Source organism: Pagrus pagrus, assembly GCF_965226575.1.
Source record: "Pagrus pagrus genome assembly, chromosome: 4".
NCBI lineage: Eukaryota > Metazoa > Chordata > Actinopteri > Spariformes > Sparidae > Pagrus > Pagrus pagrus.
In genome coordinates this window covers 33674607-33687503 of record NC_140188.1, presented here as the reverse complement: position 1 = coordinate 33687503, position 12897 = coordinate 33674607, and the positions used below count along the sequence as shown (strand labels likewise).

At 41.5% G+C, this 12897-nt stretch overlaps 1 protein-coding gene across 6 annotated transcripts in view; it reads left to right on the top strand.

The window, feature by feature from the left end:
* The window catches only part of nf1a (neurofibromin 1a), a 224814-nt gene that overhangs the window by 206062 nt on the left and 5855 nt on the right, over positions 1–12897 (top strand). For all 6 annotated transcript variants that reach the window (XM_084350867.1, XM_084350866.1, XM_084350865.1 and 3 more), the window contains 9 exons: positions 198–329; positions 679–814; positions 5034–5194; positions 7342–7464; positions 7554–7672; positions 7806–7906; positions 9312–9454; positions 9670–9716; positions 11932–12148. In XM_084350867.1, the coding sequence (XP_084206993.1) occupies positions 198–329; positions 679–814; positions 5034–5194; positions 7342–7464; positions 7554–7672; positions 7806–7906; positions 9312–9454; positions 9670–9716; positions 11932–12148 (1179 nt within the window). The remainder of the gene's footprint in view (positions 1–197; positions 330–678; positions 815–5033; positions 5195–7341; positions 7465–7553; positions 7673–7805; positions 7907–9311; positions 9455–9669; positions 9717–11931; positions 12149–12897) is intronic.

The following is a 12897-nucleotide window of genomic DNA, read 5'->3' as shown; positions in this document are numbered from 1 at the left end:
TTCAGTTCAACTGCAGTGTTCCAGGACAGAAGTCAGAGTGAACTTAAGGTAGCGTTATGCTGAGCAGCACTATATGTAGTATTATCTGTGGGTGGAGTTTGTCTCTGATTGTTTTAATGCAGATGTGCCAAAAACATCTGGATCAGCATCTTGTCCTTGAATGTCTGTCTTTATGACTTTATAACTTGTGTCTGTAGGCTATAGACACCCATCACCCACCACAGTAGCAAGGACAGTGAGAATCCTGCACACACTGTTGGCGCTCATCAGCAAGCATCTGAAATGTGACAAGTTTGAGGTCAACACCCATAGTGTGGCCTATCTGGCTGGTATGTAACACACTCAGTGGCATTTTATACATCTATAAATCTACATCTGCACTGCTTGCACCTTGCACCATGGGAAATTTCTGCTATGATCATTTTCATATTAATTATCATAATCATACTATGTTACTGAGAAAATATTGCAGAGCAAAGAAAAGCTGGACATGAATTAAGAGTTGTTTATTGTTATTGTTATTAAACATTGTGAGTAGGCAGCATCCAGTCAGTTCTTGTACCTGAAGGCCTTTTCTTAACAAATGTAGAGCGAGTCCATGAACCATTACCTGTTTTTGGTTTGGTTGGTTTGGTTCTGCCTTTGGTGACTCTAATCCCTTCTTGTTTTTGTGTGCAGCACTGCTCACTGTATCTGAGGAGGTCCGAAGTCGCTGCAGCCTAAAACACAGAAAATCACTACTGATTTCTGACCTCTCTATGGACCCAGTACCCATGGACACCTATTCCAGTCACATCACTGATCCCAGCTGCAGGTGAGGCAATGAATAGAAGGGAAAGCCATGATGAAGTTGAAACTCAGCCTGATGAGCAGGCTCATGAGCTTACTCACTTGAAGAAGTAGACTGCTGTTTGCAGGATGTTTATTCTACTGCTTCCCTTGTTTTTCTACAATATCTCTGATCACTTTGCATAGTTAGAGTATAAAGTACACAGTATGTCTTAACAAATGCCTGCTCTCCTGTATGCTCAGTCTAGGGTTAGGGTCTAGTGGCACAACATAGGGGTGTCCAGCTGTACCCCCTCTTTTAATTGAGCCCTTTGCAAAAGCCAACAGGTTTGACCTCACAGTGACTATCATAGAGGTCAGTAATTTTAATTTCCTAGTATTTCATAACCCTTCCCCTGCTATTGTTTTGCCACTATAGCCTGGATTTTCAAAAAACATATTTTCTGATGTTTATAAAGTTAAAGATGTGTAAAAAAAAAAAAACATTCAACTAGATTGTAGAAACTAGCAAGAACAAGCAAAGTACACAAAGTATCCAACCAAAGAAAAATCCCACCCTCTCCATCCAGTTGCTCTGGAGGGAGAGGGTGGGATACATATATGCACCCATATCAGAATCAGAATCAGAATTCCTTTATTAGTCCCACAAATGAGGAGATTTGTGTGTCACAGCAGCCAAAGGACAGTTCAATTTAACAATAAACAATAATAATAGTAAAAAATAAACAATATAATTAAAAGGTAAGAAATAGAAATAGACTTGTATATACATAATATGTACACATATAAACAGTGTGGCAGTGAATTGTTATTAATAAATAATAAATATGGGTATGAAAATTGCCCACATAGTGCAAACCAAAATGAGAAAATGGGTTATGTGTAGAGTTTTTATTGCACAGTGCACAGTAAGGTCTACTGGGAGCAGTGCTGGTTGTGGAGTCTGACAGCAGCAGGAAGGAAGGACCTGCCATACCTCTCCTTCACACACTTGGATCTGCGAAACCTCGCCTTCACACACTTGGGGTGTATCAGTCTGTCGCTGAAGGAGCTGCCCAGTGCTGTGATAGTGTCCTGCAGGGGGTGGGACTCCTTCACCAGCAGCGATGACAGCTTATCCATCATCCTGCTCTCTCCCACCACCTGCACCACCATGGAGCTGGCCTTCTTGTTAAGTTTATCAAGTCTCTTCCTATCTGCAGCCGAGATGCTGCTGCTCCAGCAGACTACTCCATAGAAAATGGCTGATGCCACCACAGAGTCATAAAAAGAAGTCAGGAGTGCCCCCTGCACTCCAAAGGACCTGAGCTTCCTCAGCAGATGGAGTCGTCAGAGAACTTTTGTAGATGGCTGTGGGGTGTTTGGTGGGAGAAGTCTGCAGTGTACAGGGTGAACAGGAAGGGGCCAGGACTGTTCTCTGTGGGGCCCCCGTACTGCAGACGACCGTGTCCGACACACAGTCCCGAGTCCTCACATACTGTGGCCAGTTGGTGAGGTAGTCGAGGATCCGGGACGTGAGGTGTTGGTCCACCCCCCTGAGCTCCAGCTTGTCCCCCAGAAGTGCAGGCTGTATGGTGTTGAAAGCACTGGTGAAACCAAAGAACATGATCCTCACAGTGCTTCCAGGCTTCTCCAGGTGAAAGCAGTGGAAAGGGAGGTAGAGGTGAGAATGGGGCAGGAAACAGGGGGGATGGAAGGACAGAGGGTGTCGTCTCTGTACAGATTGTAAAGCCCTCTGAGGCAAACTGTGATTTGTGAATTTGGGCTATACAAATAAAATTTGATTTGATTTGATTTGATTTGATGGAAGAGGTTGTGGGGGGCAGCAGAGATGACAGGGCCGGGGGAGGGGTGGGTGTCTTGTCAAACCTATTGAAGAATAGGTTCAGGTCGTTCACCCACGTCTGATCCCCGGCAGCCTGGGAGTCTGGTTTCCTCTGCCCTGAGATGGTTTTAAGGCTTTTCCAGACTCCACTGACATTTCTCTGCTGCAGCTGGTCCTCCATCTTCCTCCTGTAGCTGTTCTTCCCCTCTCTGATCTTCTTCTTCAGCTCCTTCTGCACAGCCTTCAGCTCCTCCTTGTTTCCTGACCTAAAGGCCCTCTTTTTCTCCTTAAGGAGAGCCTTTATGTCAGGATTAATCCAGGGTTTGCTGTTTGAAAAACACCGTACAGTCCTGGTGGGTACAGTGTTATCCACACAGAAGTTTATGTAGTCCGTTATGCAGCCTGTTAAACTGTATATGTCCTCCCCATGAGAAACACACAGTTCTTCCCACACAGTTGAGTCAAAGCAGTCCCTCAGAGCTTCTTCAGACTCCTCAGTCCATGTCTTAACTGTGCAGGTTTCCACTGGTTGCCTGTTAACAAGGAGCTTGTAAACAGGCAGGAGATGCACCAGGTTGTGGTCAGATCTTCCCAGGGGAGGGAGGGGGGATGAGTTGTATGCCTCCTTGCTGTTGGCATAAAATAAGTCCAGTGTTTTATTGTCTCTGAGTGAGGGCAGGGTGCAGGCAATCCCTAGAGATGAGGAAGAGGGCCTGTGGGTGCTGTGTCTGCAGTGAGCTTGTGACTGAGTGGAGAACGTCAAAAGCTGCATCAGCATTAGCAGAGGGGGGGATATACACAGCGATCACGATCACCTGTGTAAACTCCCTCGGGAGGTAGTATGGCCTCATGCTAACCGCTAAAAGTTCAGTGTCCTTACTGCAACTTGTTCTTAAAGAGTGATGTGCCCAGAGTTACACCATCTGTCATTAACAAACACAGCCAGCCCTCCTCCTTTTCTCTTACCACTCTCCTCCGTCCTGTCTGCCCGCCGCATTTGAAAACCATCCAAACCATATTCAGACATTAGTATACTTGTTTGTATAAACTTGTATATACACGAAAAAAAGCAACAAGAACTCTAACTCTCTCAGCCTGTTTAGTCTAAAATATACATAAACAACTCTTAATGCCACAACTCAAATGCCACAGTCATAGTCAAGCAAAATACCTTAGGTATGAACGCTGGCTGGCTGGCTGGCTTGACTGACTGACGCAACAGTTACTGCTCACTGCTGTAGGTGTGTGCTTTGTGCTTACTGGTTTTGCTGCTTCTCAGGCTCAGTGGCTGTGTACACTGAATGCAGTGCATCATTGCCATTACTAACCATACCCAACTACCTCATGTCTCCCTCACATAAAAGAAAACTGAACATTATCATAACTAGTGTAGTGCCCATTCAGAATGTGCCTGTTCAGTTGCTTGACCTCTGGTATTGGTCACTGCAGCTTTCTTGAGAACCACTCATCCAAACTACACTCACCACTGATTCCAGAGAGTTATCAAAACATTAACATTAAAACTGAAATCAGCTGACACCTTGTTAGGTATAACCAGTGCCTATACTTGCGCCTGGCTCGCTAACTCATGTAACTCATTCAGCTGTTTCAGAAGTTGTTAAGTTACTGCTTGTGAAAAAAATATTTCCTGATTTTGCTGCCACATAATAAAAGCTTTAAATGACTATATACTGGGGGACTTTTATGTTGAAGGATTCATAAAAAATGTGTTTATCACCAAAATAGCAGAGCTTTGTTAGCTGCACTTTCTCTATTATTCTTGTGCGACTAGCTTGCTGATGGCTTTAGCAATATATCCTTCTTGATTTGTGAGAGACTCCAGTCATGCACAGCAAGTACACGGGCAGATTGTGTGTAGAGTCGTCTCTTTTGGTTAGGGTAAGCATTTTTGTTATCCCTATACTTCCATAGCTGCTGTGTCCCATCCAAAAAACCCTTGAGTGTTAACAGGGTAAACATTGTATCTACTAAACACCAACATGTTAGCATCATCATTGTGGCTATGTTGGCATGCTGATGTTGGCACATAGCTCAAAGCACCACCGTATCTAAGTACAACTATTACAACTGCTAGCATGGTTCCAGACTTAGTCTTGTTAGTAGCTAGCTAGCTAGCAAGTAGCCATTAGTGGTTCTGCATCTTTAAGCACTGGTGCATTGTCCTCAGCTTTCAGCCATTCAAACAAATAACGATAGCCCCAGGAACAGAATGGACTTCCCTCGAATAATGTGTGTTTAACTTTCATAGATAATTTTGACAAGGTAAGATTAAAAAGAAGTGAGAATTCCTGTGTGTTATAGTTTGGTTTCTATCATCTGTTGTCCAGGTTTTAGGTTTTAAATGAGTCCTCAAGTTGTCTTCTGTAAACTGACCATTGTCCGTTCACCTTTCTCTCAGAACTCTGCGAGAGACTCAGCCATGGACGTCACCTCAGGTTTCAGAGCGCTACCTTTCAGCCCATCACTACCCCACAGTGGGCCAGATCAGCCCACGAACACGCAAGTCCATGAGCCTGGACATGGGTCAGCCCTCACAGGCCAACACCAAGAAGCTCCTGGGTATGATTTATCCCTTTGGTGTATGCAGTACATGTTGATCTGTCTTTTGGTGGAACATTCAAAAACAAAATCAAAGGCAATAGTGATAAGCGTGGATGCAGAAAAGGCATTTGATTCAGTTAGTTGGAATTTCCTCTATAGAGTTCTACATAGATTTGGTTTATATGACACAATCATTAAAACCATACAGGCACTGTATAACAATCCCACTGCTAGGATTAAAATCAATGAATATTTATCAAACAGTTTTACCCTTGAGAGGGATTCGAGACAGGGTTGTGCATGGTCACCGCTACCCTTCCCATTATATACATTATATTTGGAACCATTAGCCCAATACATCAGACAAAACGAAGATATCAGGGGAATTACTAAGGGACAGAGCACAAATTGGCATGTTATGTAGACGATATCTTGATCTACCTAGGACAACAAACATACTGTCATACATAAGTAAAACCCAACTCCTTTCGTACAACTACAACCCACCGGGTGAAATTACAAGCAGATACCCCTTGGGATGGCAAACAGAGTATTTGGGCATCAATATACCAAAAGACCTGGCAAAATTATCAGAATGCAACTATTTGACCATACATAAAAAAAATCAAGGAAGACATAGCAAGATGGAACCTAATTCCTTTCCTTAGTCTCAGCTCGAGAGTTGAATCCATTAAAATTAATATATTACCCAGACTGTATATTACCCAGATATATATGGCAAGGTAAGAGAATCAGGGTTCGTCTCAAAACTCTGAAATTAGTCAAAGAAAAGGGGGGATGGGGCCTACCTTCTCTTAGAGATTCTTATTTTGAGGCACATATGAGAGCTATGATATGCTGGTGCAACCCATCATATGTTGCTCAATGGAAAGGCATTAAAGAGAAAATATCTTCCATTAGCATACAAGCAATCCTAGCTGATAATAACCTACAAAGTCACATAAATACTAATACTAAATTTCCATTGGTGAAATTTACTCTTAAACATGGAAAACTATTATAAAAGAATATAAACTAGAGGGAGATATGGCAATCCTTAAATCGTGCGCATATGACTCAGACTTTACACCTCATAAATTGGATACTAGGTTCAAGGACTGGACAGCTAAATGAATAACAGCTTTATGTAATGTAATGAAAGAAAGAACACTGCTCAGTTTTGAAATGTTTAAAGAGAAACACTCATTAGAAAAGCAAGACTTTTATCGGTATCTGCAGATGCAGCATTACAATTATTTGAAGATGAAAAATGTGACTGAGGCAAGTGCGTGTTTGATAGAATTATTAAGGAAAGCATATAATTCAGATACCGGTGGTAAGATTATTTCATGCTTGTATAAGGGTCTGTTAAATCTTAAAACGCATTCAACCTCATATATTAAAACAAAGTGGGAAAAGGAAGGAGGAATTATTATATCTGATGAAGACAGGACAACAGTATGGAGATATCAATGGAAGTGCACCAGTTCACATAAATGGAGGGAATTTGGTTGGAAAAATCTCATAATGTACTTTCTTACATGTCTTCTGGGATTGCCCTGTTATTAAAGACTATTGGAGAGGGATACACAAGGCCTTACAAGACATTTTTGAATGTGAAATACCCTTTGCGAGTAAAAACATATATTTTGGGTGTATACCTCAAGACGGGTCAAAGGGAGATAAACTCCTAATGAATGCACTGCTGGTAGCTGGTTGTCACAGGAGAGAGCCCAACTTTAAATGCATGGATGGAAACTACGATGGACATTTATAAAATGGAGAAGATAACAGCATCTGCCAATCATAAATCAGAACAATTTGCTTCTCGCTGGCAAAAATGGGTTTTCTATGTAACGCCCCATAGGCCTGATTTTACTTTCACTAACCAATAATAAGGTTGTAAAGAAAATATCACTCCCTAACAGTTCATGGCTCTCTTTTTCTGTTTGTTTGTTTGTTTGTTTGTTATGTATACATACAAACAAAAAGACTGAGAATCGTAACAAACATGAATATATGATGTATGCATATGATATTTGGAATTCATTTTGTGAAAATGAATGTTTGTTTTGATGATGAATACCAATAAAAAATTAATTCCAAAAAAACAAAATCATTTTGTTAAACCTCCAGATTGTCAATGTGTTTGTTGTGTTTGTCAGGCACCAGGAAGAGCTTTGATCATCTCATATCGGACTCTAAAGCACCAAAGAGACCAGAGATGGAGTCGGGTATGACCACACCTCCCAAGATGAGGCGTGTAGCAGAGAATGACTATGAAATAGGTGAGAGTACAATCTTTCCTTCCGTCCCTGATATGATGCAATTTGTGTAAGGAGATACTTAATGTGAGTCCTCCATGTTATCATTACAGAGACACAAAGAATTGGAAACTCTCACCTTCGCAAGGTGTCTGTATCAGAGTCCAATGTTCTGCTGGATGAGGAGGTGCTTACCGACCCAAAGATCCAGGCTTTGCTGCTCACTGTGCTGGTGAGGAAACACACCATATGGTCCTCACTAAGTTAAAACCAATGGAACTTGATAGGAAGTCATCAAACACTGTCACTTTTTGTTTGTAGTTATTGACTCAGTTTGTTTACAGACTGTTGTCCTTTTTTTCCAGGCCACCCAGGTCAAATATACCACTGATGACTTTGACCAGCGAATTCTGTACGAGTACTTGGCAGAAGCTAGCGTTGTCTTCCCAAAGGTTTTCCCTGTTGTGTGAGTAACCATCCTACAACCATCCTTTTTTTCTTGGTCAGGTTGTATTATGTGCTTTCAGACTTTCTCCCAATGTTTCTTGACCAACTAGAAATACCTGGAAATAGAATTCTTTGTGTTTTGTGTTATTTGTTCTTTTTAGAATCTAATAAAGTTGTCGTAATGGGTACACTCAGTTCCTAGTAACTTAGACCTGACCTATGTTGTAAGTGGTACCTGGTTCACCTTGTGGTCAGTCTAATCAGGTACCAGAGAGGATCCAAGTGGACTCGATACCAGGTCTGATCACACAGCTGCTTGTATCTATTGGAGCAGCATCCTGTTGCCAGTGTTGGTGTTTGCTCTCTGTGTTTGAGTCTTTTTTGATCAGCCTCAGTTTGGATCAGGATTCCAAACTATTCAGGGGTCTGTTTGGACCATTTTGGACTGGTATGTAGTGTTAGTAGTGTAGTGTTTTTTCTTGTGTCACACTTGTGACTTGTGACTCGAGCTAATTACGGACGTTGCTAAGGAGTGAGACATCTTGCTTCTTTCTCATCTCTGTTGAGAGTTGCACATGCAAAGTACTGATCAGGCAGCTGGCAAGACTCGGGTAAAGACGAGGACTCCACTGACAATGTAGCGGTAGTTACTTTTTAAAAATCTTTTACTTCAGTCTCTCCTTCCAACTCAACCCGACTGAATGATGTTCGAGCGCTGCTCTACAGAGATGGATGGAAAGGTATTAACAAGGCAGAGGCTTTTACTTCAACACACATCATAGTATGACAAAGGACAAAAGTTAGCGTTTCCACAGCCAATCAAAGCTGAAGCCGGTAAACACCCGTGACAACTGCAGATTCATTTGATCCGAGAATGAATGCCAACTGTACACATTCACACTGAAGGCAAAAGCCCAATGTAAGTGGCTTTTTTTTTTGGTATTTCTCACATATTTGTGGGCTTGCTCCTCTGTTTGGGGACAAACCCAAGATGGCCTGTGAAAACCTCTAGTCTGATGCAGAGGCTTTGGGGAGAGCAAATAGCAAAAGGAGCTGCTCTTCAAACACTGACACAAGGAAACATTCTGTCAAACTTTGGAGTGTTAGTGTGACAGACTTCCTGTAAGGTCTGCATTCTTTCTCATTTGTTGAGCCAAACATAAACCCACCTTATATGTACCTCGCTATGGTATTAAAAGATGTCTGTGGCTTCTCGGGTTACTGCATCAACGTTAAATGTAAGATGAACCGTAAGTTGAACAACCAGTAGGCTATAATATCAACATATAAAAATACATTCAATAGGTAGAAGTCTCATTTAGTCAAAACCACAGTATAACAGTCAATGCGTGTTCATGCACTTGTATAAAGCAAAATTTCTACAGACTTAACAATAGGTGTCTGTGTGTGCGTCTACTCCTCAGCCACAACCTGTTGGACTCCAAGATCAACACTGTGCTGTCCATGTGCCAGGACACCAACCTCCTGAATCCTGTCCATGGTATCGTCCAGAGTGTGGTGTACCATGAGGAATCACCCCCCCAGTACCAGCCCTCCTATTTACAAAGTAATAAACGCTGACATTTTCACATTCTGTACCGGCCAGACGTGAACTTCATTGGTCTTACAGTTGGAACACAGTCTTTTGCCTAAAGTAGGAACTTTCCAAAAGCTGTGACTGTTAATTGAAATGGATAAAAGTAAGCATTTTCACCCTACCTCTCCTGTCTTCCATGTCATCTCTCCCCTCCTCCCCTTCTCTCCCTCCTTTTAATTTCACAGGCTTTGGCTTTAATGGACTTTGGAGGTTTGCCGGACCCTTCTCTAAGGTACAAATGATTCTTTCCTCCTGTCATTTTTTCATTTTCTCTGAGGCACCCTTGGCTGCTACACAGGAAATATTCAGCTTACTAAGCAATTACCTGACAGTTCTGCAACCAACCTGCCAATTGGTTTGGTGACATATAAAGCTTCTGCCAGACGCACACACACACATACACAACACACACACAGCATTAGCAGAGAGGCTGGAGATCATGTGAACTCAGGTTGTCGGTTGATACTGAATCTATCAACTGCTCAACAGTTTAGAATACACAACTAGTGGTCGAGTAACATCGTCTCCAGCTCCTTCTGTGACTGTATACATAATAAATGAATGAATAATGTGTTTCAATTAGGGTGATTAAAAAATGTAATTTGATTAATCACAAACTTTGTGATGAATTAATTATAATCGCACATACCAATATTTGCCAGATGCAAAAGTAAGTTAGTAAATAAGTGAGCAAAAATGTTTCATTGCAAATAATGTTGGTAGATGAGTGAATCAATGAATAAATAGACATTCTAAGCTTTAGTAGGAGGTGGTATTTTAAGCTTGAAGTATTCCAATGGTTAGGGTTAGAAGAACCACTCCAGTGTGTTTTGGTATTTTTATGATTTCTCCTGATAATGTTTTAGAATTTTTGACAAATAACTTAATTTTGTGCTTAAACTTGTGCTTTAACTGTCGCTAAAATGGAATCAACTACAGTAGAATCTGGGACTTTTATGTCATCCACCGAGCTTGGCTTCTGGTGTCTCAAGAGTGGCGCGGCATCTTTAATAACAGGGCAGTTTGTAGTGAGTGAGTGGAGAGTGATGGTCGGTGGCTGAGCTCAGAGCGTACAACTGTGGGCCACCGGAGCAGACGGAAAGTTTAGCAGGGAAGATGTGTAGTGGCAGTAAATACAGTACAGGTTACAGTTTGCCCGTGAATAGACTCTGCTCTTTGATACACAAGAAGACCTCATGTTTGAGAGACAGACATTGCTATCACTGCTTATATCCATGCTATTTCTATCCACATTAATGATGCTATTAATGCTGATTCCACAAAATTTGAAAAAAGTGAAGGGGTCTGAATACTTTATGAATGCACTGTACATACAATCAAATTATATTCACTGTTTTTCAACCATACACAATGTTCTTGACTTTGACTTTTGCTAGCATAACATTAGCTTTCTGGCTTTTACCTGAGCCAAAGAGCTGAGCTGATGGACTAGCTTATCTCCCATTGTCAAATCTTATTAAGGTTTGAATTATTTACTGAGTAGTGAACAATAAGATTGCCTAAGAACCTTATGGGATTGTAATCACAGTCACATCAGAAAGATTTTCATCAACAAGGGTAGTTGTTTAATGGTGTGTTCACCAACAGTGAAGTTTTACTTGGGATCATTTGTGTTACTTTGTGTTACTTGTGCAAGTGTTTATTTAACCCGCACAGCTAGGTTATTCAGTGGTAATTCTAGCATCTGTTGCGGTCCAAGGCATAAATTCCCAGGGGGCCCCTCCAACCAGTGTTCATCACCATGATGTTACAAATAATCTGACACCAACGAAAAATATATGAAATCTTTTTTTCTTTTTTTTTTCCAATGTTCACACTAGTAGAATTTAGTAGAATAAATAACATTTACAACTAGATTAATTTAAACCTAAGTAAATTACTCAACAACTTCAATGTTGGCACATTGTAAATAACCCAGATTATAAAGCCAAGGATCATCAACAAACAAAGCATTGATTTTTGAGGCAGCAGCGGCAAACAATATAGTGCCTCTCAGGTGAGGTTTAAGGGAGTTTATACTTGTCATTGCAAAAAGTGCCAATGTGAGTGGCCCCTTTTCCCAAATCTCTTTTTAGGGGCCCCAAACATTTGCCTGGTTAACCTCAGCTAACAGTGCGCCTCTGAGATTACTTTACTGTATGTTAGCTGTCAGCTAGCACTCAACAGCACACACTGAGGGTGTGTGTGTGTTTGTAAATTCAGCTCAATCTCTCAGTGAACTCAGCGCTCACCAGAGACTCTGATTCTGAACATGATTTTATTATGCTGTAATAATAACACGGTATTGTTGTTTTGTTTGACTTCAAAAAATCACCTATCAGTCTAACATGTATTCTCTTCTTCGCACATCATCTCTTCTCTCCCCCCCCCCACATACACAAACACACACACACACACACACACACACACACACGCTAACCTTGCAGCAAACACAGATACCTGACTATGCCGAGCTGATTGTCAAGTTCCTGGAGGCGTTAATCGACAGCTACCTGCCAGCGGCTGATGAGGAGCGAGGGGAGGAGCAGTTGAGGACACCAACCTCCCCCTACCCCCCCACCAGCCAGAGCCAGCTCAGCATCACTGCCAACCTCAACCTGTCCAACTCCATGACCTCACTGGCCACCTCGCAGCATTCACCAGGTCACAAACACACACACACACACACACACACACACACACACACTGACTCTCTGCATGAACTAAATGGGAACTGTTCACTCTCCAGAAAATGTACTGGAAAATCAACACTGTTCCAAGACTGTTATACTTCCCTGACTGGTGACTGTTTTTAAGACTGTGATGTTATTTAAGCCATAAACATCTGAACAATGTTTGTGTACCTGGGCTGTAAAACTGCAGTTTGTATATAAATGGAGGATGGAAGCAAGTTATCTGCTTATGTTACAGTGCCACCTGTTGTTTGATAATAAACTGAAGGAGTTCTTAAAGTTTGATAAAGTGGTACTACTAACTACTGTTTATAATATATAATGTATCGTAGTATAATTTACTATATAGATGATTGTGATATGTTGACGTTTAAAAACACAAATTGGAAGACTTTGACATAGAGAGTTTTTTTCACAGATGACCACATAACTTGTGGTGGTTGATACTTTGGGGTTGATCATTCATGAGCTACCATATAAATGACAGGCTTTTTCAGGGAAGGTTTGCTAAAATAAACCTTTGAAAAGGAACATTGGCATATTATTATATTATTATATATATATTGGCATAGTGTGCTCAGAGCCTGCGCTGGTGAGCCCCGGAAAAAAAAGTCCCGGAACTTTGCACACACATCACAAGTGGTGAAATAGACATGGGTCTCAGGATTGGGTATGGCAAAATGGAGGACCACCCCCTAATAGTTTTCAAGTAAAAGCACC